This window comes from Wyeomyia smithii, chromosome 3 (genome assembly GCF_029784165.1).
Source record: "Wyeomyia smithii strain HCP4-BCI-WySm-NY-G18 chromosome 3, ASM2978416v1, whole genome shotgun sequence".
NCBI classification, from domain to species: Eukaryota; Metazoa; Arthropoda; class Insecta; order Diptera; family Culicidae; genus Wyeomyia; species Wyeomyia smithii.
The window spans coordinates 233693971-233721665 of record NC_073696.1 but is presented as its reverse complement, the minus strand read 5'-3'; the positions used below and the strand labels follow the sequence as shown (position 1 = coordinate 233721665).

The 27695-nt window shown below is 36.8% G+C and overlaps 1 protein-coding gene across 5 annotated transcripts in view; it reads right to left on the bottom strand.

Annotated features, from left to right (window-relative positions):
• Positions 1-1434: 1434 nt before the first annotated feature.
• Positions 1435-27695, bottom strand: part of LOC129733164 (tumor necrosis factor alpha-induced protein 8-like protein) — a 43724-nt gene continuing 17463 nt past the window's right edge. For 4 of the 5 annotated variants that reach the window (XM_055694785.1, XM_055694786.1, XM_055694787.1 and 1 more), the window contains exons 3-5: positions 12445-12640; positions 3274-3428; positions 1435-3220 (exon numbers count right to left, since the gene is read on the bottom strand). In XM_055694785.1, coding sequence (XP_055550760.1) covers positions 2807-3220; positions 3274-3428; positions 12445-12523 — 648 coding nt within the window. In that variant the 5' untranslated portion in view covers positions 12524-12640 and the 3' untranslated portion in view covers positions 1435-2806. Of the gene's footprint in view, positions 3221-3273; positions 3429-11158; positions 11797-12444; positions 12641-27695 lie in introns of those variants that run through there. The other variant, XM_055694789.1, reaches the window with a different exon arrangement.

The window sequence follows — 27695 nt, the reverse complement described above, 5'->3', positions numbered from 1 at the left end:
TTCACTGATAATCACAGCGAAATGGAAAAAAACTCTGATCCTGCATACAATAACGCACACAATAGTAAGTAAATGTATCACTATCAACTACCTAAACTAAATCAGCTACCAAGATGATTTCTGATGTAATATCTCACTCTCTCGATAAACAGTTCAATATTTCGAATGCAATTATAAGGCCGATAATTTAGTGCTTGTAGTATTATACTTTGAATCATCTTAATTTTTTTTCTAAAATTCAAAAAAGAATTAAGACACAATTCAAACAAAGGTTGAGGACAGTATTCTTTAAAATAAAATGTCGAATTCTCACAAACTTCAATTCAATTCAATTGCTTGGTGAAATGAAGTGAAAGTTCATGAGGGCAGGTTTGCCCCTACGTATGCTAATGTTGCATACATGAACCACGGCATATTTGTACGGCTGATCCACGCACAGAAGTTTTGTAACTTGCACCTGGTAGGGACGTGTTGCATTCCACAAGGAAAAGTTCGTCGATATACCGCCCACTGAACTAGTGAAAAACACGAAGAGGAGCATATAAATCAACACGAGCCACCGTAAAACCACTGTAACTGTTGTAACGAGCATTTCTTCGAAACTGTGACTGCACAATGATGATGAAGTGAGAAGTACCGAATTACTATATTTTTTCGTTGTTATGGGTCATTAAGCGCTACAGTAAACTTTTTTTTACTGGATGAGTTTACTGCTAAAAATAATGCGAAAAATCGCACAAAAATTATCAGAGCGTTAAACGTAAGAAACGTTTCGAAGTTTATGTTGAGGATAAGAGCAGTAAATGCTTTACCTAGAGACTTCGCGCAAGAAGAAAACCTGTGTCTTGTCGAAAACCCGCCTCAAAAACGAGTTCACTGTATTTCGAGAATCTAGCGATACCGATCTCAGTTATATCCGAATGCTAATTATGTTTCGCTTTGACCATTGCGAGATGCAAGAGGAAACGGCTAGGCGAGTAACTTCTAATACCGAGCAAACTGTTCCTGCGTTTGACATGGATCCTTATCGTAAAAATCTAAAGGTTTTTGGCTAAAAGCATATGACGTTACAATGGGCAATGCGGTTTACAGTTTTCCAAATTTAACACAGAAGTTCAGAATGGTAATACAAACCTGCTGGCATTTGTGACTTTTGAACTAAACCAAAATTCCATAGCGTTGCCGCCGTAAAATGTTTTCCGCTTTTATCTCGAACATGAGTCCGCAAGACTTCCTACTCCGTGTATGAGTTATGAAGCTCAATAGTCGCTTTTAATGGTCCCACACTGACTTTTACATACATTCATTTTTCAAGTATTTTCATATTCATATGTGATTATAGGGGGTTAGGGAGAAACAAAAAAGCGACTTAGCTTTGACCATTCTCCCTAATGGTGTGGACAGTTCTTTCAATGTGATATAGACAAATCGTAGTGAATGTTCCATACTTATCGTCGTTTTATTACTGTGTTCTTCAATCAAAATATCAATCCGTAAGTTTCAAACTAAATTTGAACGTTTGTGAACTGCTTTGCCGATAGCATTTTCCAGCAATGGTGTAGATAAGCGTTATTTTTATCCTTCTTTCTTTATAACAGGCCATTTTGCTGCATCGTTTCCGACGGAATTTGAGTATTTTGAATTTCGTTTTGTGTACAGTGATTATTAGAATGTTTTTTATTGTTCCTTAACTGATATTGTTTCAACTATGTGTTTTGTAAACAGAGTACAGGAGATTAACTGGTCCATTTTGTGGTGAGTGTTTTGTGTTGTTGTTCACAGCATGCCGAAAGATTTGTTTTTCTATAGGCTAGTTTTTTTTCACATTAGTACGTGTTCGATTGTGGCATGTGCCACGGGCTTGTTTAGTGACTATCTACCATCATCACTTCTACTTAATAGTATTTGTTGTTTGTTGTTCAGTGCGTTATTTTAAGTACATTCACTTTCTGCGCTGTTCCGTTTTCCATTGTTTGCCACGATACCGGTTAGTTTCCAATGTTTCGCACTCAAAAAACGTATCTCATATAATGACTTAGATAATTTTTGTTTCAACTTACAATAAACTTTAGTATAAATAAAGTGGAAAGCATTACTTTTGTATGCTATACTACACAGTTCAAAAAAGTTGTTATATTAAAGTTTCATGATATTATTCAAACCTCCACGAATGACGGTTGTGTTTTACTCCAGATGCCGAATTAACATAATCAAAACGCAAACTTCCTTGAATAATCTTGACCCATTTTGCGCCCATTTCTATCAAAAGTATGAAGAGGTTGAGCTAAGTTAACCGATTCTATCATTTACAGGACTTTTGTTCCTAGATATTAGAACCGAATTTGAACAAGCAATGCAAAGTATACAATTCTTTATATGCTACTCATGTTCTTTGCATAGATGGAGTGACATTGAATGGCAGCATGACATAGCGCCGGGGCTTTTCATCTACACAAATAATAACTAAAACAACAATCTTTGAGCATGATCTAGCTTCGTATTTTTCAACGGGCTCCAAATGTTACTTTAGGAGGTTAGGCTTTTTCGCTACACTATTAGACATTCACGTGGCAAGCGGTAGTTAAGCGTTTGCTGATGATGATAAATAATTGTGCACCAAACTTAAATAGCAACGCTGCAACATACAACGACTACGTTTTTTTTTTGCGCAAAAATTCACGCTGGCTGTCCTTTACAACTAGATTAACAGCAGAACAAAAACGATCTGAATTATTGGCCAGCATGACAGAATAAATACACTTTACAACTGACAAAAAAGCGTATTACTAAATGTCCATCTCGCTGTCTAGATGTCCCCATTCTCCATCGCCTTGTTCAGATCGGCTATGATTTTATCCATCAAGTCACGGTAAGGTGAATCCTGCCGGAAGGCTGCCTCCAGCAGTGTCGGATCACTGAAGAAGGCGAATACCTCATCGATACGGCCAATCGATTTGTCCGTTAGGTGACGTTCGACGCAGGACTTCAATAAACCGTGCACTGCCTGCAGTGACTTTAGCAGATAGTTTAGGTCGAAGCTGTAGTCCACCTCATAGAAGGAGATGATGGCCATCTGGAGCGTTTGAAATTTAGTTCGGAACGTTTCCGCCAGCCGCAGCTCGTCGGCGTTGAACTGGTTGTTCCGATGCAGGACGGCAATTTTGATTACAATTTTGATGACGTTCTTGACTAGACGTTCGGCGTCCTTCTTGCTGCCGGTCTGCAAGGAGGAACTTTGAATCACTAGCTACGTGGTGACATATTTCTACTCACATGTGTCTTTGCTAACCGGTAGACGTTGTCTAGCAGGGAAGCTGTCGTACCATCGATGAACACTTTGGCAACGTTCTTGGTGGCCATTCGGGACAGAATTTTCTTCTGCGCCCGAAGACCGATATCTCTGGCTTTGAAGGCATTGTCGGTCATAACTGAAAAACAAAACAGATGTGGACAATTATAGCAACAGAAAGGTAATTCGATGACTTTCTTGGGCTCAAACATAGTAGTCCGATAAAAATTGGAGCAACTTAGTTCAGTACAAAAAACTGCTGCTAAGTTAATCAGAAGTTGCTAGGGATAGTGTTTTTCGTATTTATCAGAGAATTCTCGTGAAATGAGTAATAAGTATTTGTTTCACACAAGAGAAATATTTAATAAGCCATGAAAAGCGTAAGCGTAACGAAGAAGTAAGTTATCACCTAGATAGCAACTGCATTTCAAAAAAAGATGTCAAAGCAATTGCATGAAGTGCCAGTGAGGCAATAACATACCCTACACAGACTAGATATAAGACATCCCAATGAAAGATTGCAGCTCTATTGAACAAGGTGTTTTATTACAGCCTCTTTATTCCCACATTCCCACATAAAAAACTCTTCAACAGGAGTGCAATCCATTTAACGTACAATAAAAACATAACCACAATGCAGTTCTCTCATTGCTGGTTCGGTCAAAAAAAGGGCCGAACATAAAATCTTTCTATCGTTATCATACGGTTGCTTTGATTGCGGTGATTCAGTTCTGCTGTTCTTGGGTGCTGTTGAAATGAGATTAATTTGTTTAATTATAAATCAATTTTGAACTAAATAGGTACATGATGGAGAAATTTCCAGTTTGATTGCACTGACAATGGTAGCACAAAAAGCAAGAATTACTTATTCTAGTGAAGGTTGATTTCTCTGTCATTTTTTATATCAAAAATATGGTTTACACTTTTTACTGCAAACCGTATTACATATAAAAATCGACCAGTTCACCGGTTTCATATTTCAGGTTAAACTGTAACTAATGAAGCCTGATGGGGAGTGGAATTAAGAATGGTTAATAAAGATTAAGATTCTTCTGAGATTAAAAGTAGCATACAGATATTGAACTGATGATTCGATCATATTCATTGTCCTACCCACGGTTTTTGATCGATCCTTCATCGCAACCTGCTCTTAACTTATTAGAAGCATTTCCAGATCCAAACGCGTTTACTTATATTTCATTCAAGAAAATTACAAATTCACGGAAAAAAACAAAACGAGTTAGATTGGGCAAAGTAAAATATTCTTAAAAATCATTAAGGGACCGTCCATATTCTACGTGCACATTTTTGGTGAGGGAGGGAAAAGAGGGTACCACAATTGTCCACGGAAGTCTGTGGGAGCGGGTAATGATAATGTCCATGTGGACAGGATAGTTTTTCCGAAAAAAGTATTGGCCTATAATTAAAATTGAAAAGATATTCTAGTTTTAGAGTCGTTGTCAGTATGTTCGAGATAAATTTGGGTTCGTTAATTTTGTGGTCTCTTCGTTTTTTTAGAAAGATTCTTCAGACATGTTTAGAATTTTTTAAAATATTTAAATAAAATAAGATATATTTCTTTTTTTGTTCATGAGCTGAAGTTTAAGTTTTTTTTGGGCTAAACTTTGTTTAAACTCTTTGAGGCACTTGAAACTAACCTGTAAGCTAAATTTGAAATCAATTTCTACTTTGCTCTTTGCTATTCTTTAACTTTTTTAACCATTAGACTGAAATTGTATCATTTTTGTTTTGGTTTTTCCTTCTCGTTCGAATTACTTTATTGACTTGAACCAAATTCACGATTGTTTGTTGTATTTTTGCTTTTTGTCTGGATTCCACGGGGGGGAGGGGGGTGGTGTCAAAATCGTTAAAAATCTGTCCACGTGGTATGCGGACAGCCCCTTAGAGATCAATTTTCCAACTATTTTTTTCTGATTTCAAAGGTTTTTTTTTAAAGGGGGGATTTGTTAGTAGCTTAAGTGTTCATGATAAATATTAGTAAATAATGAGTATGTGTGTCCAATCACAAATGGTGACTTCTCAACACTGCTAGAAATTTGTAATTTTAATTGTTGGGATTCGTTTGCTTTCGCAATTAGGACTTTTCATTCGTAGGGATTTAAACCTACTTGTCAAAAAAGGGGAAGTAAACTTACAACTAACTTAATTGCTAACTTATTGGCTATAAAGAGAGCTTATCGTAGCAATTGAGGATTGCAACGATTTTTGTCGAAAATTGTTAATAATTTTATTTGACATAGCTTCTAATGTTTCAACACCAGTAAGTCTATGTAATTCGAGTGTACCAAACCAAGGAGGACGCTTCAAAATCATTTTCAGAATTTTATTCTGAATCCTTTGGAGCGTTTTCTTCCTTGTTGAACAGCAACTTAACCAGATCGGTACAGCATAAAGCATTGCTGGTCTAAAAATTTGTTTGTAAATCAAAAGTTTGTTCTTTTAACAAAGTTTAGAATTCCTGTTATTGAGAGGATATAAACATCTCGTATATTTGATGCACTTGGCTTGTATACTCTCAATGTGCTCTTTGAAAATAAGTTTTTTATCGTAAATTAGTCCCAAGTACTAAAGCCTGTATCAGATTAGCCGTTGGAGCGGTTGACCGCTACCGTTCCGTTCTTTTTCGACCAATCAGAGCACAGCGGTCGACCGTCGCTTGTTGTTGTTGCAAAAAATAGAATCATTTCTATTTTTGCCGCCAACCGTTCCCAACGGTTGGCGGCTGCTGTCGTTGTCATGGCGAAAGCAAACGTGCCTCTTCACACCTACACAAATTCACATTTAGAGACTTGTCAAATGAATATGTGTGCTTCTCTTTTTGGGACACAAGACAGCCAGTCAAAACATTGATAGCACCGGCAACGCTGGCAAAAATGAACCCGAATTCCCACTAATTAAAAGCCGCTGGGCTGGATATCTTAAATATAGCATTTCTTATGTAATATTGGCTAATAAATCGATAGGTGATATTTTCATCCTGTGCAGGGCACGGGAAAGCCTCTCTTTTCCTCCCTGCAGCGATGCGTGGTTTCTTTTTTCGTCAGGTGATACGAAAAAAGTTTAAAAAAATGTTAAATTCAAAAGTGGGTAGTCTTGAGAAAGACTGATGGGAAATAACTTTCAGGTAGTCTTTAAAAGACACACTGACAAAACACAAACTTTGAAGCTATAGGCAAAGACCAGTCCACTAGCAATCGAAAACACGTCTGATCTGTAGGACAGTTCAAGATGCACTCATTTTAAAGGTTTTTATCTGCTTCTTCTAACGGTTTTCTTTTAACTTGAAATTAGTTTCTGCTGTGGCCTTCTCACTCGTTTACCATTTTTTTTGGGAATTTTGGTCATGCAATTTTCTGTTCGTTCTGTCTTCCAGAAGTTGGAGACATGTATGAGATTTTTTCTTTCATGCATTCTTAAGCTGTGGTTTGTTTTCCATTTTTCCAGTTTCTAACAGTTCACCAGTTACTTTGTTGAGACTCAAAATTTTCAAGTCCACTTAAGTCCACAGTAGTCCACCTTCAAGTAATTTCTCTCTCTCTCTCTTTCGCTCAAAATATCTCTCTCTCGCTCACTACCTCTCTCTCACTATCTCTCTTTCTCTCTCACGCACTATCTCTCTCTCTCTCTCTCTCTCTCTCTCTCTCTCTCTCTCTCTCGCTCACTATCTCTCTTTCTCTTTCTAGCTCGTTATCTCTCCTTATCTCTTCCTCTTTCTCTCTCGCTTTATTTCTCTTTATCTCTCGCTCTATCTCTCTCTTACTCTCTCGATTTATCCCTCTCTTTATCTCTCGCTTTATCCCTCTCTTTCCATCTCGCTTACTCTCTACTCTTTATTCCGGTGTTTTTTGTTTTGTTTAATGCCGGGCATAGCAAGTCAGTCCCGTTCGCATTTTCAGCAAGCCGCGAAAAACGTATTTTCATGTGATTTCATATCATTGCTTCTCACGAGATGGGACAATATGTTTTGATGTTTTCCTGAAGTTTTTAGAACAAAGGTATTAAGGTAATCTATTGTTACGAAAATGCAAATGATACGGACTTGCTATGCGCGGCAGTTTATACATGCCCAGTTTTGTTCAAAATGGCGCCGAAACAAGGAGCAATCCGCAAGCGAAGTTTGCTATGAACTGCACAGCAATTATAATAAAAAGTTCATTTCGAAAGCGAAAATTTTCCGGTTTCGGCTGTAGTGGACAAAAAAACTTTTTCTTTCTTAAGTTTAGTAAAGTGGGCAATGTATGTAGTTTTGCGGGAATGCAAAAATGAACGGGAATAGAAGGTGTGACTAGACTTAGAAAGAGAGAGTCCCGTCTGGACGAGGGAAAATTTTTTCTAAGTCTAGTCACACCTTCTATTCCCGTTCATCTTTGCATTCCCGCAAAACTACATACATTGCCCACTTTACTAAACTTAAATTGTAAGTCAATATGACAAAAATTGAATTAGTTCGTAAAGTAAAATTTTTCTTTCTTGCCTAAATCATGGTTCAAGCCTAGTGGTCTGGCTATCAATCAATACCAGAACGAATGTTCGAACATTACAATGATTCCATTCCTTCCAAAACACCATACCAATGAAAGGTATGTTTTTAGCTAGATAAAATATCATCACTTTACGTCAAAAAACACTACAGTTTCTGAACAACCACTCGACTCCATTTGTACCCCAAACACACAATCCAATCGAAGATTTCTTTGAAATTTCAAATTCATTAGGTGCAAAAATAAGTTAGGATCAAAGGAAAAGGAAAAAAAATCCAAAATTTTAGCTATCACCCGTCATATGGTTTCTTCGAGCGGTGCCAACTTTATTAGAAATCAATTTTTGTTTTGATCGTTTTGATATTTTGGAGGTTCTTTTCGCGAATTTTCAACAAAAAATTGGCTTCTTCTGTTTGTCCTCGAATTTTGTTTTGCTAGCAGTCATTTTCAAATGGATTTTGGAGTAAGAGACTGTGTTTTCTTGGCGTGATGTGTTTCTCATCATTTGAGCCGTTGCTGAACAGACTAACGACCATTTTCTCGAAAATGAGTTTTTTGCATAAACTGCATCTACTCAAGAAGCTGAAGTTGGGATATTAAGACAGAGTTCACTGCAGTGCTTTTACTGTGTGTCTCTTAGGCATATACCAAATCTAGGTAGGAAAGTAGATTGCGTTGTTTGCTTTGCATCTCGAAACTAAAAAAAAAGCAGCTGCCCGCCACGCATGTCTGCTCTTCGAATGCTATCGAATTTATCTCACCAGTGCGCACCACGGCGTACTTCTGTGTATTCTCACTAGAGTTATTCACAACTTGGACAAGAAGTGTGCGATAAAACTCCGATCACAGACAAACAGACGTGCCACTCGATGACGATTTCATCGACCAGAAAAATAACGATTATTTTGAAATTTTGCTTAGTGGGCAATAATGCCGCTAGTGTCGCTATAAGCAAGCGTGCACATTCATTATCAAAGACAAAAACCGTCAGTAATGCCGCTGGTGTTAATTTAAGCAAGCGCGCACACCCATTAGCAAAGACAAAACCCGTTTTACGAAAAGAAGTTAGTAGTCAATAAGCTCACATGGTGGTGCACGAGTGTAACGTTTCGAATAAGGACGAAGATTTTTCAGGATTTTTTTCTAAGAGGCACGTCTGTTTGTCTGTGCTCTGATCTTTCCACATATTGAGAAAAATAAAAAGCCTGAATTAGCTATGAGTGACTAAAAAGCCGCTTATATGAACCGGTTCATGGAAAAGAGCAAACGAACCAGTGGCTCAGGAAAACTTAACCGCGATTCTTTGAGCGCACCGAAACTGATAATTCGCACGGAACCGAAGTTTATCGAAACAACACGAACTGTTAACATATGATTCGGTTCGCAACTGTGAGTGACCGGTTAAGAGCCTCTCTCGGAAAAGAACAATTTTTGCAACCATTTTTTTTGGCGTTATTTTCCAAATTAATTGTACCACATGGTTGGAATATTCTCGCAGTGTGGGAGATAGTAGTGGTAGATCATGTTGTGGTAGTCTAATTCAGGTTACAAATTAAACTATGATTTGTTTGATTGCTTCAGTCATGTTTTAAGAGCAAGTTTGAACAACAAATGAAGTATTAAATAGAAAAATGGCTTCGTCCGCCATTACTGATTTTTCTTTCGCGGACCTCCTGAAGGCTTTCGCGTACCCCAGTTCGAGAACCGCTGTTTTAGAATCTCAAACTTTAGAACCAAAGCAAATCAAGGCCTTAGTGCTACATGCCGATTCGGAACTCGACCTTTTGTTTTATTATACACAGACTTCGCATCCAACTGTTTTAGTGTACAGGACAATTGCGGGGCTAGCGCTACGATCCTACCGACATTAACAGCGGGGCTAGCACAATTCCTACTGACATTAATAGTATTTTCCGAGCCGGGACTCGAACCTACGACCACTGGCTTGTTAGGCCCGCATCGTACCTCAAGACCAGCTGAAAGGTCTTCAGAACCATTTACAGAAAAATGTCGATTCAATTCCTTTCATGTTTCTTTCATGTTTGGCTTTTCTGGTTTAGGTGGTTTTGGCCTGAATTTGAAATTATTTTTGGCATTCTTTTACGGTCTTTTCAAGCCTTTTTTTAAATTAGCAGTTATTTTTCTTTCAACTTCTGTTTTTTAGAGCTATTGTCAAATGTTTTAGCTTATTTTGTATTTATTTATTGAGAGACCGTATTTTTGGCCTTTTTACCAAAAAAGGCACGATTTTACTTCTCATCATTCATTATTCTGGTTGTCTTTCTGACCTTTGGGGTGTGATTCTCGACTATTTCAAACTAATCTCACGTTTTGATATTTTAGAAGTGATTTTAGCCATTTCAACTTTATTTGGATTGTTATTCTGGTTTATAATTTCGTTTAATAGGAATTTTAATGCTAAATCTGAGTCTATTTTTGTATCATGCTTTTAGTTAAAACTTGAAGTTTCTTTTCTTCTGAAAGCCTTTTAAGTTAAATTTAAATTGTTCGAAATTTAGGATTATTCGAATGGATTTTTTCTCGAGCCTTCAATTCTTTCCTTTAAGGTTTAACCTTCGAATAAACCACAACAACGTTTTCAGCTTTTCTAAGTAAAAATATGTCCACATGTACAAGGGGGACCGGGGAATATACAATGACTATTTTCCTGTCCACTCGGAATGTGGACATCCACTAAATCGTTTCATATATAAAATACTAGACATAACTAAAAGAAAAGGAAAATGTCATATCATGAAAAATAGAAATTTTTCAATAAAACCTAACCTAATTAAAAATTTAAAAACTCTTTCGCATGTTACTCGAAACATGCTCATTCGCAGCAAATGGCGACAAGCCAACTGAAGGTGCCTTTCTAATCCGCGCACTAGTCATCACTGTAGGCGGAGCCATATAAGCGAATTTAACGCGAAATAAAGCTAAAACCTAGCTTGAAAATGGTCCGAAAGGCAGCACGCTTCTGTTGTATGACGAGACGATACCTAGTTAGGAGTAACTTATTTATTTTATTCACGAGCATCATTTAGAACCCATTCACGGTGCGCGCATTGACGAAGTTAGGAGGAGGTGAAGCGAATTTTACTGCTTATATTATTCGAAAAACTAGAATCTAAACGCATTCCAGTTGGCAAATTTTCTAGCTCCGCCACTGTGGTAGTGCGCAGAGGCCAACGCACGGAAGGTGCAAACGAGCGTGAAGAATTCCACAGGTCACTGCGCTTGCCTCCAAATATATTCGTTGTATAAATACAATGTGATCAAAACATTTTCGTTTCGAAACGGTTAATCGATAAAACAGAGCTAGAATATACTTTCGCATTCTGCTACTTTTAGACTCGAAACTTACCGGTATCGATCATTTTCCTTCTACGGGCACTGGAGACGAAATGAATCGCTGAGAACTGATTATCTTGTTATTTTTTTTTATTGGTAAGGTATTTCCTAGCCTCCGAATGATCTCAATTCGAATGTTCCAATGTTTATTTGCTCCACGTCACCTATCACTCGTTTAAACCAAACGCTATGTTTTCTTTTCAATTAGGGCCAAGCCGGCCGTAATGTGGCAGCTAACAATTTCTTTGTTTTTGTCGTTTTTTTTTCTCTTGTCCCGTCACGAGCGACCTTCGACAAACGGTAACATGTCCCGTCCTTTGAATGGGAAAAACTCCGGCTTGTTGTTTTACCGTTCGCCCCCACCGATACCAGCCCAACCGTTCACTTTACCAATCAATTTCAATCGTGTCAGCTCACTTTCAACTTCTGTAGATTGATGATAACGATAGACAGAAATAAAATAAAACGATGTTTATTAGCCCTAGCGGTGGTCCTCTGGTACAGTTCGAGAGTATCGTGCGAGTCCACCAGAAGAAATCGCGACACGTAAAAGCTTTCAAGTGCTTGATGATGTTTGCCAAACAAAATTGTACTGATAATGTGCACGAACTTAAGATTTTTCTAGCGATAAACTACGGTTGGTTGATGATCCTGTAAAAAAAAAAAAAAAAAACAAAAGAAAAGTAAAAGGTAAAGGCACGTAATTCAACAATTAAAAAATTACAACAGGAGAAAAAAGGTTAAATATCAATGAATAGTAAAAAAGGTTTGATGAGAAAATGGTGAGAAAGAAAACAAAACACTTTCTGTTTAATTTTATTATTTGATGATTAGTAATATTCAACGGAAAATATTTTTTTTTCCCATTTCCCATCATTTTTTATTCTAATTATACGATTCTCAATTGAAATAAGATTTAGCGTGATTTTTTGAAACAATGATTGCAAAAGAAATCAGAACTGAAAACATGAGTTTTTTTGCAGTTTTCGAAATTTATGATTGTAGCGTAGAATTAATTGGACGCAACTGTCTGTGATACGGATACAATATTACATGGATGCTTTTTCACTTTCTAACCTTGATAATAACTTGACATAAAAGACATCTATCAAATATTGTTACCTATTATTTAACATTATTTTAAAAATACTGAATCAAACCACTTATCAAAATAAATATTTGAAATATTTGCATCAAATCTTTTTAAAACAACTGATTATTGTTCTGTAGGATTTCGTACAACTATTACAGTTGTATTACAGAAAAACCAATATTTCACCAGAAACGGGAAGTACTTACACAAACAGTGTGAACATTCGGCAGCAATTCTCTGATACACGATCCACGTCTGCAATTCCAGTATGCTGGCAGCGCTCATAGCTTCGACGGGCAATTTATCGTGACAATTTATTGATTAAGATTCAGGTCACTTAATGAAACTGCAATGGAGCTTTAATTTTCACGACATCCCATCATCAGCTGATGTTACATCGACCTGCGAAGAGAAAATTAAAATATAAACACAATTAGAACACGCGATTTTGCTTTAAATTCACTAAATTTTGCTTCGATCAATTCTTTCACATCATGCCTAGTTTACATGCATATCCAATCGAACCGAATACGTTAGTCGACTCTGTTGCAATTTGTCCCATCCATCGTTGCGGCGTGAAGTGAGCAATGTATTGAAAACCGTTTGGTCGAATAGTGAAATTTCAATACCTCTATGGTTGTTTATTTTTGGTTTATTGGTTCATTATAGCTACAAATACGACCGTAAAAATCGAACAACGCGGCAATGGGCGCGGGAATATTTTCTCTCGAATGAAAGGTTCCTTTTTAATGCCGTTTCAGTTTTTAATCGCTGTATCCATTTCGGTGTATTCAAATAGATAGATTTTTAAACAGTAGGTTTGGTAAGCTAATCAGCTCGAATGAAACTAGCGTGACAAGGAAATTACTATGTCTACCATGCGCAAATAAACTGGTTCGTGATGATTATGATACGATCGATGGCCGGTAGGATTTTGGTGCTTCAATATTGTATGCACTAATTATCGTCATGACAGTAAATACATAGGAAGCAGTTTGGAGTGGCGAAATTTCATAGGGTGAGGCTTAAAGAAGGTAAACCATGAATATTGAAAACTTTTTTGTTTATTTTTTTTTTGTCGGAATTGAAAATTAGCTCTTCTATTTCAACTAACTTCATATAATTTTTAAATTCAGATTACCTAACTTCAAAGCGACACGACGTCAAAATTTTAAAAGGTAACCACAATTCCGCCGATAAAATTTTTTATGAGGATGAATTCCAAACACACGCCTCAAAATTTAATATTATCGATAAATAACCAGGACAGGACAGGTCAACTTGTTGCGCTGCGTATGTCAAACAAGGTTGCATTCAATGCACGGCTCTTGGCACGTGATCAACTGGGATGAAATGTGCATCACCACACTTGTCCGCTTTCGTTGTGAAATCTGGCACAGACACACAGCAGCCGGAGTGGAAAATCATTTCCAGCGAGCCGCTTGTAAACGTGCCGAGATCCTGCTGACTGCAAACTGTGCACGTAACACACATATAGTAGTGCACATTGCATGCCACCTTTCACGTTGACTGCCGTGCTCTTGGGTTTGTTTCCGTTCTATGTTTATTTGTCCCATGTTACATTTTGTCATTTTTAAGTTTTACCACCAAACAGTTTTCGCATATGATAAAAATATATCAATCGTGGTACTTGGCCTACTCGGCAGTAACGAGCATTGCCACTGTTTTAAGAGACTGGGGTCGTCCTAAACCACGTGATAATTAGGAGTGAGTTAATTGGTAAAATTATTGATGATCCAGTAGTAGGATTCGAAAACTTTCAGACCTTTTTTTTTGTCAACAATATTGTTTTTTTTTCTATTATAAATCGTTCTTAAAACAAAAGTATTATGAAACTATGATGTTGTTTTTTTTGCGCTACTTCCAGCTTTCAGCAGCTGTCGTCTTTCGGTGGAAGCTGCTGTAAAATTATTAGGTGTTGCGAAATGTCCACGGTCTATACATATTTTTTAGAATTTATAAGGGTGGTTGACCCCGGAAGGAGAGGAGAAGAAGGAGGTAATATCGTAAAAAATCTATCCACATAAAATGTAAGGGCTTCAAATGTTACCGGTGCTTATTACGGGAGTCACTTCACGGTGAAATATATTTCACTCTCACGCTCACTTCACTTTTTAGGCCTATTCCCGATTCCACCTCAAGTGAGGTGACAAAAATCACCTCCGTGGAGTGAGATTGACAGTGAAGTGAAATTGAGAATAGGACAAGTGAAATAAGATTGTTTCCCAGCTCAAAAATGTCTAAGTCCCAGGAAGTCGTTTTTCCCGTTTTTCTAGATAACACCAGATCTTGACGTGTTCTGCATTTCTAAGACATCCGGCATCAAAAAAAATGTTTATTTCGGTATCGAAAATTTCCTGAACTAGTTAGTCATCGGGCACAACCCGTTTTAAGGCACGGATCAAACTCTGATTCGCTTCGTTACTGAAAAATAAATCCAATATTTACCATTAGATCACAAATCAATCAACTTAAGGACTTATGGCAGCTTCGTGGAATCATTTCACCGTTCAAAATGGTCGTGAAATAATTCCACGCGAAACGTCGCTTTTTCCGTTCCCACTTCACTGATATGACACTCATAATAACCCAGATTCCACGGCAGACGTCACTTCGCGACGTTTTTCTCACTTACGTAAGTCCCGTAATAGGATTTTGTTCACTTCACTCTAATTTCACCGTGAAGTGACTCCCATAATAAGCACCACCGCCTGGTTCAGATACGGCACTTTAGAGTTCTCCTTAACATTAACCGCAGGGGTCATAATATTACTTTCCAGAAATCCTTTTCCATTTTAGTCTGATATTAACCTGGCCAGAAAGACATGTACACTAGGATGCCAATGATGATCGATTTTTGAATTTCGTTCAGTGGTAGGGCTTAAAAGTTTCATCCTCTCGAGAAATACAAATTCAAAATATCAATTTAATTGGACTTGGGGAAGTGGTACGGTCGAAGTTTTGCTTTTTTGACTGATGAGGAAAAGCACAGGAAGTGAGGAACGACTTAAGCAGTGGCGCCTATTTTAATCAGTCGAAATAAACCGGCCTTAATCTCCAAATTTTGATCAATTTCGGGGTGATTGGAATAGTGTCCTTCGATAAGGAACATTGATTATTCTTAAACAACTTTTAAATTGGTCTACGATTTCGAATTGCTGCACAAATCGAAAAACCCTTTTCCACAAAATGAAGATCCACTTTTATATAACTGGTAACACGACCAGTCGTTTCTGTCAAGTGACGCTTTGTTGAGAAAAAGGCGTTGTCAGAAGAAGACTGTCGTAAATTGATTTTCGAATAATAAAAAAATAAATAAAGGAAAATAAAAGGCGGAATAAAGAAAAATCTAAAGTGTTCCACTATTTTAAAGATCTTGGATATAAAAAACATTTATATACATTATTGTCAAACTCTTCGAGAATGGAAATACCTTCAAAAGAGAATCTGGTTCCGGACAAAAACACACTTTGCAAGAGAGCAAAGTTCTAGCGAAATTGAGGGCGGAAACGCCTGGTCGGTCGGCGAAATCATATCGTGAGCTGGGCTAAATATCAGATTGATCCAAAAACGGTGAATAAGTATCTGCATGAAATGGGTTTAAAACTTAGAAAATAAGTACCATAAAAATGACAAAGTAGTGTTTTGGCCAGACCTTGCATTGTGTGGTACATGCTAATGCAACTTTAGCGGAATTACGGCAAGGCAATATCGGGTTTTTTTCTGAAAGAATATAGTTTTCAAAATGTGCCACAACTGCAATCTATTGAAACTTTCTGAGCAAATTTTAAGCGAATGGTCTACCATAAAGGTTACAGAGCAAAAAACGTCGATTGTTTGATAGAAAAATCCAGAAGGAGCTCAAAACAATTGAAACATCCGATATTCAGGAAGCTATAAAGCAAGTATCAGGAAATCAGCGCGATGTGGAGCTGAGTTTTTCCTATGAGGTTTGTTAATGAGTTACATTACTTGAATAAACAAACAAGTATAGGAAAATAAGTTGCGCAAGATTTTAATTTGGAATTGAAAGTTTGTTCGGGTTTTTTTCTCACACGTTAAATCGGTTTTAGAATGTGAAAACAAATGCTGACAAAGAAAAAGATAGAGAACAATTCGACAACAGATTTCTAGTATTTCGTCTCAATACACAGGTAGCGCCTAAAGCTGCCTTAAATATGTTCCCTGCCCTAGTTTATGTAAATTTTTGATGTCAAATGTCTTAAAAATGCATAAAACGCCGAGACCTGGTGTTAACTTAAAAAATAGGGAATAAATCGACTTTCAGGGACTTAGAAACTTTTGAGCTGGGAAACTTCCTCTGACTGCTTTATCAAAAATCGTCAACCTCTTGATTCTACGTTTTTTTGCATTCAAGCTATGCGTAAAATTATTGTGAATGATTGAAATCATTTTTTCCATTTCTTGATATCGAACATGGGACAAAAATGCCTAGAACGGCAGTATAGAAAATCAAACAGTTGCACAGTGATTATTGAATGAAAGCTTACTGTACTTATTGGCATTTGTGGTATGATGAATGCCTAAGCGGGCAGACCAACTACAGCAACTGGGCTGGCAAGTTAACAACAAGATGAGTCATGTGTGGTGAAAAGATTAGTCATTGTTATCAAAGTGACGAAGATTGCTTCTGCGATGCCAGAGGGCTATTTGAAAAAAATGTTTCAAGATATTATTCTTTTTCCAAAATAAATGCACAAAATTTTCGCAGTTTATGAATATATAGTTAAGGTTTGTTATTAAACAATAAACAAGTAAGAAATATCATCCGTGTTCGGTAGATCTCGTCAAAGTTGATGTCATCAATATGTTAAACGGTATGCAACATAATTTGTAGCTGTTCCTAGAAAAATACTTTCTGAACGTTTCGTAAGTACGTACTTTAAGTTTGTACGTAAGCCAGCAAGAATGTACTGCATAAAATATAGAGGAGCATTCAAAGTGTCATTCGAAAATTTAAAACCCATTGAAACTGTAAAGGTGGCATTTTTTCTTAATTTAAATCGATCAAATTCGTGTTTTCGTCATTGCAAATGGGAATGAAGAATACATAAATATTTAATTGAAAATCGCATGAAAAAACATAATAAGATGAGAAGATATTTGACGTTTCTAATTTCTTTTCCGAATTCATGTTTCACTTACAACATGTAGATATTTTTATTCAAAAAATATAAAATTGCTTATAAACATTCCTGCGCCAATGATTGAAAATATTTTTAGCATCTAAACGGTTTGTTTGATCGGTATAAAGCAGGCGGCCAACTTGCAGATAATTTTCACTTTTTCTTCATGATTAGCTTTTATTCTTCATGATTAGCTTCGGCCTTCACAAGTTCCTATCTCACGCCTCCGATCATTAGTGCATTAACCATGTTTCGGCAGTAGGATAAATGCTTCGCCAACCCGAGCGTCTGTTCGCCAAGATGGTGCGGCTCAAAACAGCGTTTGTTCTTCACACAGGGTTAGTTGCGAACTTGAATAAAATAATAATAACTTTAGTAACTTTTTTCATTTAAATAGTGACCAAAAAGTGAATTATGTAGGGCTTCAAAATTCATTACTCAACCTTAAATGGACCATATTCCATCTGAAATATGTGTTCAGGAAAAAGGATGCAGATGACTGATTTTCGTAGAAATAAATCGATGTAAAATCTCTACCGTTATTTTAAATGGCTGTAATTATGTACGGGTTATGAATAGGGTTTGCAATCCCGGGAACGATTTCCCGGGAATTACCTTTTCCCGGGATTCCCAGATCCCGGGAAAAGAAATATTGATTTCCGGGATTCCCGAGTTCCTCGAAAAATTTCGTAAGATTTAATATAATTCCACATAAAATATAGCAAAAAAAAACTAAATATCGTATCAAACCGCGAAACTTACGTCGTCAAAGTGTATCAATATTTGTCAAGGTGTAAATATTTGCTTGAAATGACGTTCAATATTTGCTTGTCGTGTAATATCAAATTATTTACTTAAATTTTTTGTTAAAAATATTTGCTATCTTATTCAGCAAACTAAAAATTAAGCAAATATTTACTTCGTCTAATGTCTTTTTTGCTAGTTAGTTCACTATTAAGCGAATAGTGGCCTGATTTTTTTTTTCATTGATAAAAATGTTTGAAACCTGTGAACTGATAAAAAAATTAAAACCTGTGAATCAATGGGACCAGCAATAAATAAATTAATAAAACTCAGTCAGTGTTATCTGGCTCGTGGCCGCGATTTCACATAAAAAAATCATTTTTGCAGGTTAATTACGTAGGCATTCAAATGCTCTAAGACCTGCCCGCCTCCGCACTCCGCTTTATCTTCAGCAAACTGAAAGTAGTGGACACTCCAGGATCTTCACCAGCGGTGATTCAGCTAATTTAAGCAAAGTTTTACAGAAGGGAATTACATTATTTAGGCCTAACGGAAAATTGTCAGCGGATCTGAAGCGATTGTTCGACGACATAAAAAACCCTGGAACCTACTCTTTTGCTAACATTTGAGACAAAAATCGATCATGAATCTAGTATGAACTTGAATAAGTTTTGTTTTTCAACTCATTTTCCATTCGAATTAATAATGAAAATGGGAACGATTATTTGATACCTTTTATTAATAAAATTTATTCAAAATCTTATTTTTGCTTAGGTTTTCTTTCCATTCCCGGTTCCCGGAAATTCCCGGGAAATGAGATTTTTTATTCCCGTTTCCCGGGAATATTGCAAACCCTAGTTATGAAAGGCAAAGAAACAACTTATTAATAGATTTTGAATTTTTCACTTATTCAGTATCTAACGAATTAAGATTCAAACACGACGATCCTGAATATAAAGTCCTATTGAAGAAGTCGAATCGTGTCGATCCGCCCATGTATTTCAAATGAGACGAGTTGCTCGTCAAAGTTTTTGTAATACGGCCCATAACTTCGACTTTTTACTCCTAATCACTTTTTACTTCCTTTCAGGAAAAAACAAGAGAGTATAGTCGATATAAGATAAGAAAATTAAAGTTTTTCACATTGACATTTCTTAGACAGTTTGTTCGTCTCTATCCTGCACAGATCACTTTAATGAAAGATTTGAGAATTTTTAGCTCATTCAAAGCAAAAATCGTGACTTTAGTGACCATTTTTTTGTAAAACAGTGACTTTTTCGCTTGATTAGCGTCTTTTTAGTGACTTAGCTCAAAATAGTGACAAAATCAGTGAAAAGTGACTCGCTACTAGCCCTGTCACGTTAAAGGCAGCTGATCAACCTCCTTGTGTCATCGTGGTATGCTAAACAGTGCTGTCACGGTGGTCCTCCGACAAAACAGGAGGTTGATGCAGGCCTTACAAACCAGCCGTACAAATCGGGATTGTGTGGTGGCTAATCAACAACAGAATGATTAGAGGCCGTTTCTTCAAAGTTAGCATCATTAACGTGCACAACTCTCATCTAGGAAGAAACGATGACAATATAGACGCCTTTGCGTGCAGCTGAAGCGTGCATACAGTAGCTGTCCACAACGTAATATAAAAATCGTCATCGGAGCTCTCAACGCTCAGGACGTTTAGGAAAGGTCTTATACCGGTTATTGGGAAGTCAGCGCACACCAGTTCACCGTCGTTTTCGTTCGGCCTCCGGCTCATTGACTTTGTCGCCTCCAAGAGCATGGCCATAAGTAGTACCTACTTCCAGTATACTCTCCCGTATCGGTACACCTAGAGATTACCACAACAGACCGAATCACGTTTTGATTAACGGAAGGTACTTCTCAGATATCATTAACGTCCAAACCTACCGTGGGACAAACGTTGATTGTGTCCAATATTTATTTCCTTATGGTCAAAATGCGTCAAACACTTTCGGCTGTCAACAACATCCGCTGCCAAAGCCGCCGATGACAAAAAGATGTATGAGAAGTTATCAAGACGGTCTTATGGATTGGCGATCGACGACGGATGAAATCTTCACGCTGCGGCAGATCCTCCAAAAGTGTCGTGAGTATCAAGTCCCCATGCACCCTTTTTAACGATTTTAAGACTGCCCACAATACTGTCGACCGTGCTATGAAAAGTTATGGACGAAAATGTTTTTTTTTACGAAACTGACAAGACTGATTAGGACTACGAAAGATGATGTACAATGCTGTGGGAAGATTTCCGGTGCGTTATCAAACCTGTTTAAAACACGCAAGGGACTTCGACAAAGCGACGGTCTTTTCTGTCTCCTGTTGAATACTGCACTTGAAGGCTTCATGAAACGTGCGGTCTTTAACATGCGGGGAATGATTTACAATGAATCCAGCCATTTTATCTGCTTCGCTGATAACGTGGACCTTGTCGAAAGGACGTTCCAGGCGGTTACTCAACAGTAAACGAAGCTGAAACTTGAAGCAGGAAATTTTGGATTGAAGGTGAATACGTCGAAGACCAAGTATCTGCTAGCAGGGGGAACCGAGCGCCGCAGTAGCTTAGTAATCGACGGAGATTGTTGACGAATTTGTGTACATACATCAGCGAAATCCGCAGATGTATCGTATCTGGAAGTCGTGACTACTACGGACTCCACAAGACCTTGAGTTCTGATAAACTTTTCCGCCGTACCAAGTGCACCTTGTATGAGACGCTTGTAAGACCGGGCACAAACCTGAATAATACTCAAGGAGAACTTGCAAGCACTTGCTGTTTTCGAACGACGTTATACTTAGGACCATCTTCGGCAAGGTGTGTGAGCAAGGGGTATGAAGGAGAAAAATGAACCACGAGATGGCACTACTCTACAGCGGGCTCAATATCAAGCAAGTCGCGAAAGTTAGAGGGGTACAATGGGCGACACATGAAGAATACAATCCCGCAAAAATGGTGTTCGTCTCGAATGTGGTCGGTACAAGACGTAGAGGCGCTACGTGCTAGGTAGTTGGACCAAGTGGAGGTAGATCTTGAAGGTGTGAGACTCTCAAGAAACTGGAGACAAGCTTTCGTTGGCCGAGTTTGTTGGCGTAACATTGTGATGCAGGTGTAATCCTGAAGAACATTCCACCAGGAAAGGAGATAATTTTGCCGAAGACGTCTCACCGATCAAACAACCCGTTCTGGCTCTAAAAATAATTATAAGCATCAATACCCGTTTTTCAAAAGTGTTTCGCAAATTAGTCTTGATTGAAAAAAATATCAATAGCACGAAATGACATGATAAACGTAACATTAGTCACCGTCCTGGTTTCTGCAATTTCCAATTTACACCATCACACAAGCGTAACAGGCTATTGAAGAGTGGCCACTATGGAATTAACACTGACGATTTTATTTCGTCACTTTTGTTATCTGCGATCCGTTCTGGTTTGCAGTGCCGAATATTTTTATGTGATTCGACTTTTTATTTCGTATCTAATTGCATTTCGTTATAAATCGCGGCAGATTTTGTGAATAAAATATGAATATAAATATCATTTGTGAATAAAATATGATCTAGCAAACCTTTTTCAACTTATTTTTAAGTTATTTAATAATTCAAAAAAAAAAAGTTTTTGCCTTTCTCCTAGAAAGGTATATATATATTCATTGCTCAGCAACCTACGCTTGGGAAGTGTCGCATTTATTTACAGCTGCTACCGTCATTAATTTTCTTTATAATTGCAGATCTGAAGTATTGATTCAATATTGGAAATACCAGGATTTGCAACTCTACAGGATACCGCCATCAGTATTCAAGAGATTTGAAGATTCCAAGAGATCCAGAGCTATTCAAGATTTGCTGCTCTACAGGATACAGGAATCAGAGTTTTCAAGGGGTTCGAAGGTTTCGAAAGATCAACGACAATTCAAGTACACCAAGAAATTTAAAGATCAAGATTTCTTTTATTATAACAGCTAAGTATAGAACTTAATTTATTATATTTGTATCCATTTGCATTTTTTGTTGCCCTACCATAGTGTGCTCTTTTACACACAATAGAAGTGGATGAAAAAAATTTGGCCGATCCTGTTTCTATTACACCTAAACCTCCTGACCCTTTTTCCACTGTTTCCTCAATTCCCTCACGCGTTAAACTGTATCCAGACGGATCGACTGGTTCATTTGTTGTTTATTTCCGACCAAAAATAGGGCCCAAATCAAAGCCCTTAAACATCATTCAGATATCTAAAGATTTAGAGTCTCATTTCAAGTCTATCATTGAAATTTCTAATGTCAGACCTAACAAATTGAGAGTTGTGGTTAAAGACCTTACTCAAGCTAATAAAATTGCTACTTCGGAGTTTTTCACCCGGGAATATCATGTTTATGTTCCCGCTCGAGATGTAGAAATTGACGGTGTTGTTACCGATTCCAGCTTATCCAGTGAATTTCTTTTAAAAGACGGTGTTGGATATTTCAAGGACACTTCCATTCCAACGGTTAAAATTCTCGATTGTCAACAATTGAGATCCGTGTCCTTTGTAGAAGGGAAGAAAATATATTCCCCCTCAGATTCATTTCGTGTCACATTCGCTGGATCTGCTTTACCATCTCACATCTCGATTCACAATGTCCTTGTACCCGTTCGCCTGTATATTCCACGAGTCATGAACTGCACCAATTGCAAACAGTTAGGCCATACTTCTGCCTACTGTTGCAATAAAAGTCGATGCGGTAAATGTGGGGGTAACCATCTTGATGACTCTTGCAATCAAGAAAATAATAATTGTTATTACTGTGGTGAAACTAAACATGAACTCTCGAATTGTTCCTTATTCATTCAACATAAAATTAAAATGAAACGATCTCTTAAAGACCGCGCTAAACGCAGTTATTCTGATCTCCTTAAGCAATCGGAAACAAATTCTCTTATTTCTTCTAATATTTATGATTTATTGTCCTCTGATGAGACGGACTGCGATGTTCCTCTTGCTGGTCCTTCTTTTTCAAACCCTGGTTGGTCTAGAAAAAGGAAAAATCTTTCTTCCCCAAAACTTCCCAACAAGGGCCCTAAAATATCACTTAATAGAAATGGTAATGTTCCCAAATCTAATCACGATACTGAAAAATCAAATCAAACTTCCTCTAGAATTTTAAATTTAAAGTCAACACAAGAGTTTCCACCACTATCACCCAAATACTGTGATAGCTCATTCACACCTTCAAATAAACAAACAAAATCAGGAATTCTGAAATTTTCTCATGTAATAAACTGGATTCTTGAATCATTAAACATACCGGACCCTTTCAGCAAATTTATTCATTCATTACTCCCTGTTTTCAAAACATTTTTAAAGCAGCTTACCTCTCAATGGCCCCTCATTTCTACTTTAATATCCTTCGATGACTAACTTATCGTCTGAGACTAATGATTTTATACATATTTTACAATGGAATTGCAGAAGTATCATACCTAAACTTGATTCATTCAAAGCTATGATTAATAATTTGAAATGTGATGTGTTTTCTATTTGTGAAACATGGCTCACTTCAGATATCAATCTCAATTTCAATAATTACAATATCGTACGATTAGATCGAGATATTCCCTATGGAGGTGTACTTTTAGGGATTAAAAAGTGTTATTCTTTTTATAAAATTAATTTACCTTCAATTCAAGGCATCGAATGTGTAGCTTGTCAAATTAACATACAAGACAAAGATCTCTGCATTGCTTCTGTATATATCCCTCCTAAAGCACAAATTAGACAACAAATGCTTTCTGATATTGTCGAACTTCTACCCTCACCCCGTTTAATATTGGGAGATTTTAACTCTCATGGTGTAGCTTGGGGTTCATCTTACAACGATAACCGCTCCACTTTGATTTATAATCTTTGTGACAATTTTTAATATGACTGTTTTGAACAATGGAGATATGACACGTGTTCCGAAACCACCGGCTCGTCCAAGCGCATTGGATTTATCATTATGTTCAACGTCATTACGGTTAGATTGTAGCTGGAAGGTTGTCTATGATCCCCATGGTAGTGATCATTTACCAATTTTAATTTCAATTAATAATGGGTCAAATAGTACTCGACCAATTGACATTCCGTATGACCTTACATTAAATATTGATTGGGAAATTTATAAATTAAAATTACAGAAGCTTTAGAGGCATTGCAACACCTTCCACTTCTTGAAAAATATGATTCATTTGCGGGTTTAATTTTAAATTCTGCAATACTAGCCCAAAGGAAAAAATATCTTGGCGTTTCAACTAAAAAACGACCTCCTACTCCTTGGTGGGACAAAGAGTGCTCAAAAATTTATGTTAAAAAATCAAACGCGTATAAGATTTTCCGGAAAAAAGGAAAAATCGAAGTACAAAGTGTACGATACATGAAGTTAGAATCCATGTTTAAAAACTTGATCAAAGCTAAAAAACGTGGTTATTGGCGACGATTCGTTAATGAGCTTTCCAGAGAAACATCTATGAATACTCTTTGGAACACTGCTAGAAGAATGAGAAATCGAGTAGTGGCTAATGAAAATGAAGAATATTCAAATCAATGGATATTAAATTTTGCAAAAAAAGTATGTCCAGACACTGTTCCTGCTCAAAAAATTAATCGTGACAATTTTTCTGAACAATCGGTGATGGAACTACCATTTTCTATTACTGAACTGTCTATCGCTCTTCTCTCTTCCAATAATAATGCCTCTGGTCTGGATAAAATAAAATTTTATTTACTGAAAAATTTACCTGACATTGCTAAAAAAATGTTGTTAGATTTATACAATAATTTTTTTGAACTAAACATCATTCCACATGATTGGAGACAAGTAAAGGTGATTGCTATCCAAAAACCTGGAAAACCTGCTTCTAATCATAACTCATATCGTCCAATTGCGATGCTTTCTTGTATTCGTAAATTGTTTGAAAAAATGATTTTATATCGTTTAGACCATTGGGTTGAAAGTAATAATTTATTATCACATACCCAGTTTGGCTTCCGTAGAACTAAAGGAACAAATGATTGTCTCGCATTACTTTCAACAGAAATCCAGATTGCATTTGCTCAAAAAGAACAAATGGCTTCTGTATTCTTAGACATCAAGGGAGCATTTGATTCTGTTTCTATAGATGTTCTTTCTAATAAACTTCATCAAAAAGGTCTTCCTCCTAAATTTAATATTTTTTTATACAATCTACTATCAGAAAAACATATGCATTTCTCTCATGGTAGTTTGTCAGCGTTTAGACTTAGCTACATGGCTCATGTTTAAGTCCACTGCTCTACAATTTTTATGTGAGTGATATTGATGACTGTTTGGTAAATTGCACTATCAGACAATTTGCAGATGATAGTGTGATTTCTGCCACAGGTCCCAGGGCATCCGATTTACAAAGATCTTTACAAGATACCTTGAACAACTTATCCAATTGGGCAATACAACTAGGTATAGACTTTTCAGTTGAAAAAACTGAATATGTAGTTTTTTCTAGAAAACATGAGCCAGCTCAGCTCCAACTTATGTTAGTGGGTGAACCCATTACTCAAGTTTTAGTTCATAAATATCTTGGCGTATGGTTCGACTCAAAATGCACTTGGAAAAGTCATATTCGATATTTAATACAGAAATGTCAACAAAGAGTTAATTTTTTGCGCACAGTAACTGGATCATGGTGGGGAGCACATCCTTGGGACCTTATTAAACTTTATCAAACTACAATTCTATCAGTGCTCGAATACGGTTGTTTTTGTTTTCGTTCTGCCGCAAAAACTCATATCATAAAACTTGATCGAATACAGTATCGCTGTTTACGCATTGCTTTAGGTTGTATGCATTCAACTCATACGATGAGTTTAGAAGTGTTAGCGGGCGTTCTCCCCTTAAAAGATCGTTTTTGGATTATCACTTCTCGCATTCTTGTGAAAAGTGAAATTTTGAATCGTATGATAATAAATAACTTTGAAAGACTTGTTGAACTTCAATCTCAAACTCGTTTTATGACTGTTTATTTCAATTACATGTCTCAAAATATCAACCCTTCTTTATTTCCTTCAAATAATATTTACTCATTGGATACCTTTGATTCTACCCTATTTTTTGATACATCAATGTTAAATGAAATTCGTAGTATGCCTGATCAACTACGTATACAACAGATTCCAAATCTATTTCGTGAAAAATATCAAAATATAAACTGTAATAATTCATTTTATACCGATGGTTCTTTTCTCAACGGATCTTCTGGTTTCGGTGTTTATAACAATAATTTATCCGTCGCTTACAAACTCGAAAGCCCTGCTTCTGTTTATGTCGCAGAGCTGGCTGCTATTCAGTACACATTAAGTTTTGTTGAAAATTTGCCTAAAGACAATTACTTCATCTTTACGGACAGCCTCAGTGCTATTGAAGCTCTCCGATCGATAAAAAGTATAAAGAGTTCTTCGTATTTTTTGAATAAAATACGCGACCATTTGAGTACTTTATCCGAAATCGCATCACAGGTTACATTAGTATGGATCCCTTCTCATTCTTTAATTGAGGGCAATGAGACGGCAGATTCATTAGCTAAGATCGGTACGGTACATGGTGACATTTATGAAAGACCTATTGAATTCAATGAATTTTTTAGTTCTATACGTCGAGAGTCGCTCATGAACTGGCAAAACTCTTGGGACAATGGAGATCTAGGAAGATGGTGTCATTCAATTATTCCTAAAGTTTCTTTAAAACCTTGGTTCCACAAATTGGACGTAAGTCGTGATTTCATTTGTATGATGTCTCAGCTTATGTCCAATCATTATTGGTTTAATGCTCACCTTCGTCGTATAGGACTCACAGAGGATCACCTTTGCACCTGTGGCGAGGGTTACCACGATATTGAACATGTTGTTTGGTCATGTCCGTTATATCGTGAAGCTAGATCCAATTTAGAAAATTCTCTTAACGCTCGGAATAAACAACCAAATGTCCCTGTTCGTGATGTCTTAGCAATTTTAGATTTCCCATATATGCGTCTTCTATATTCCTTCCTTAAATCAATTGATGTTCCTATTTAGTACACTTTTGTTTTCATTTCAGATTCTATTTACGCGCTTAACCAGGAATAAGACGTTCCCGAAAATATATTTGGCTCTTGAAGCTGCAGGAATCATACTTATCAAGATTGTGTTTTATGATTTGTAACTTATTTTTAATTGTATTTTTGTATATGAAAAGATGAGAGGGTTTTTATGCCTGTTTGAGGAGAAATATTTATTAATTTTACTCAAGCAGGCTTTTCCCTACTCCAATAATTATTTCGGCCCCGTTATGCTCTCTGCGATTGGGCCTTTATCTTATTACATTTAATTAGAATAAAAAAAAAATATAAAGGTATAGCAATCACTGGAAAAACCGAAGGTATAAAAGTGGTCCCAATGGCCGAATGTCATATACCACTCGACTTCTTTCGACGAGCTGAGCATTTTCTGTATGTATGTATGTATGTGTGTGTGTGTATGTGCAACTTTTTTTTCTCAC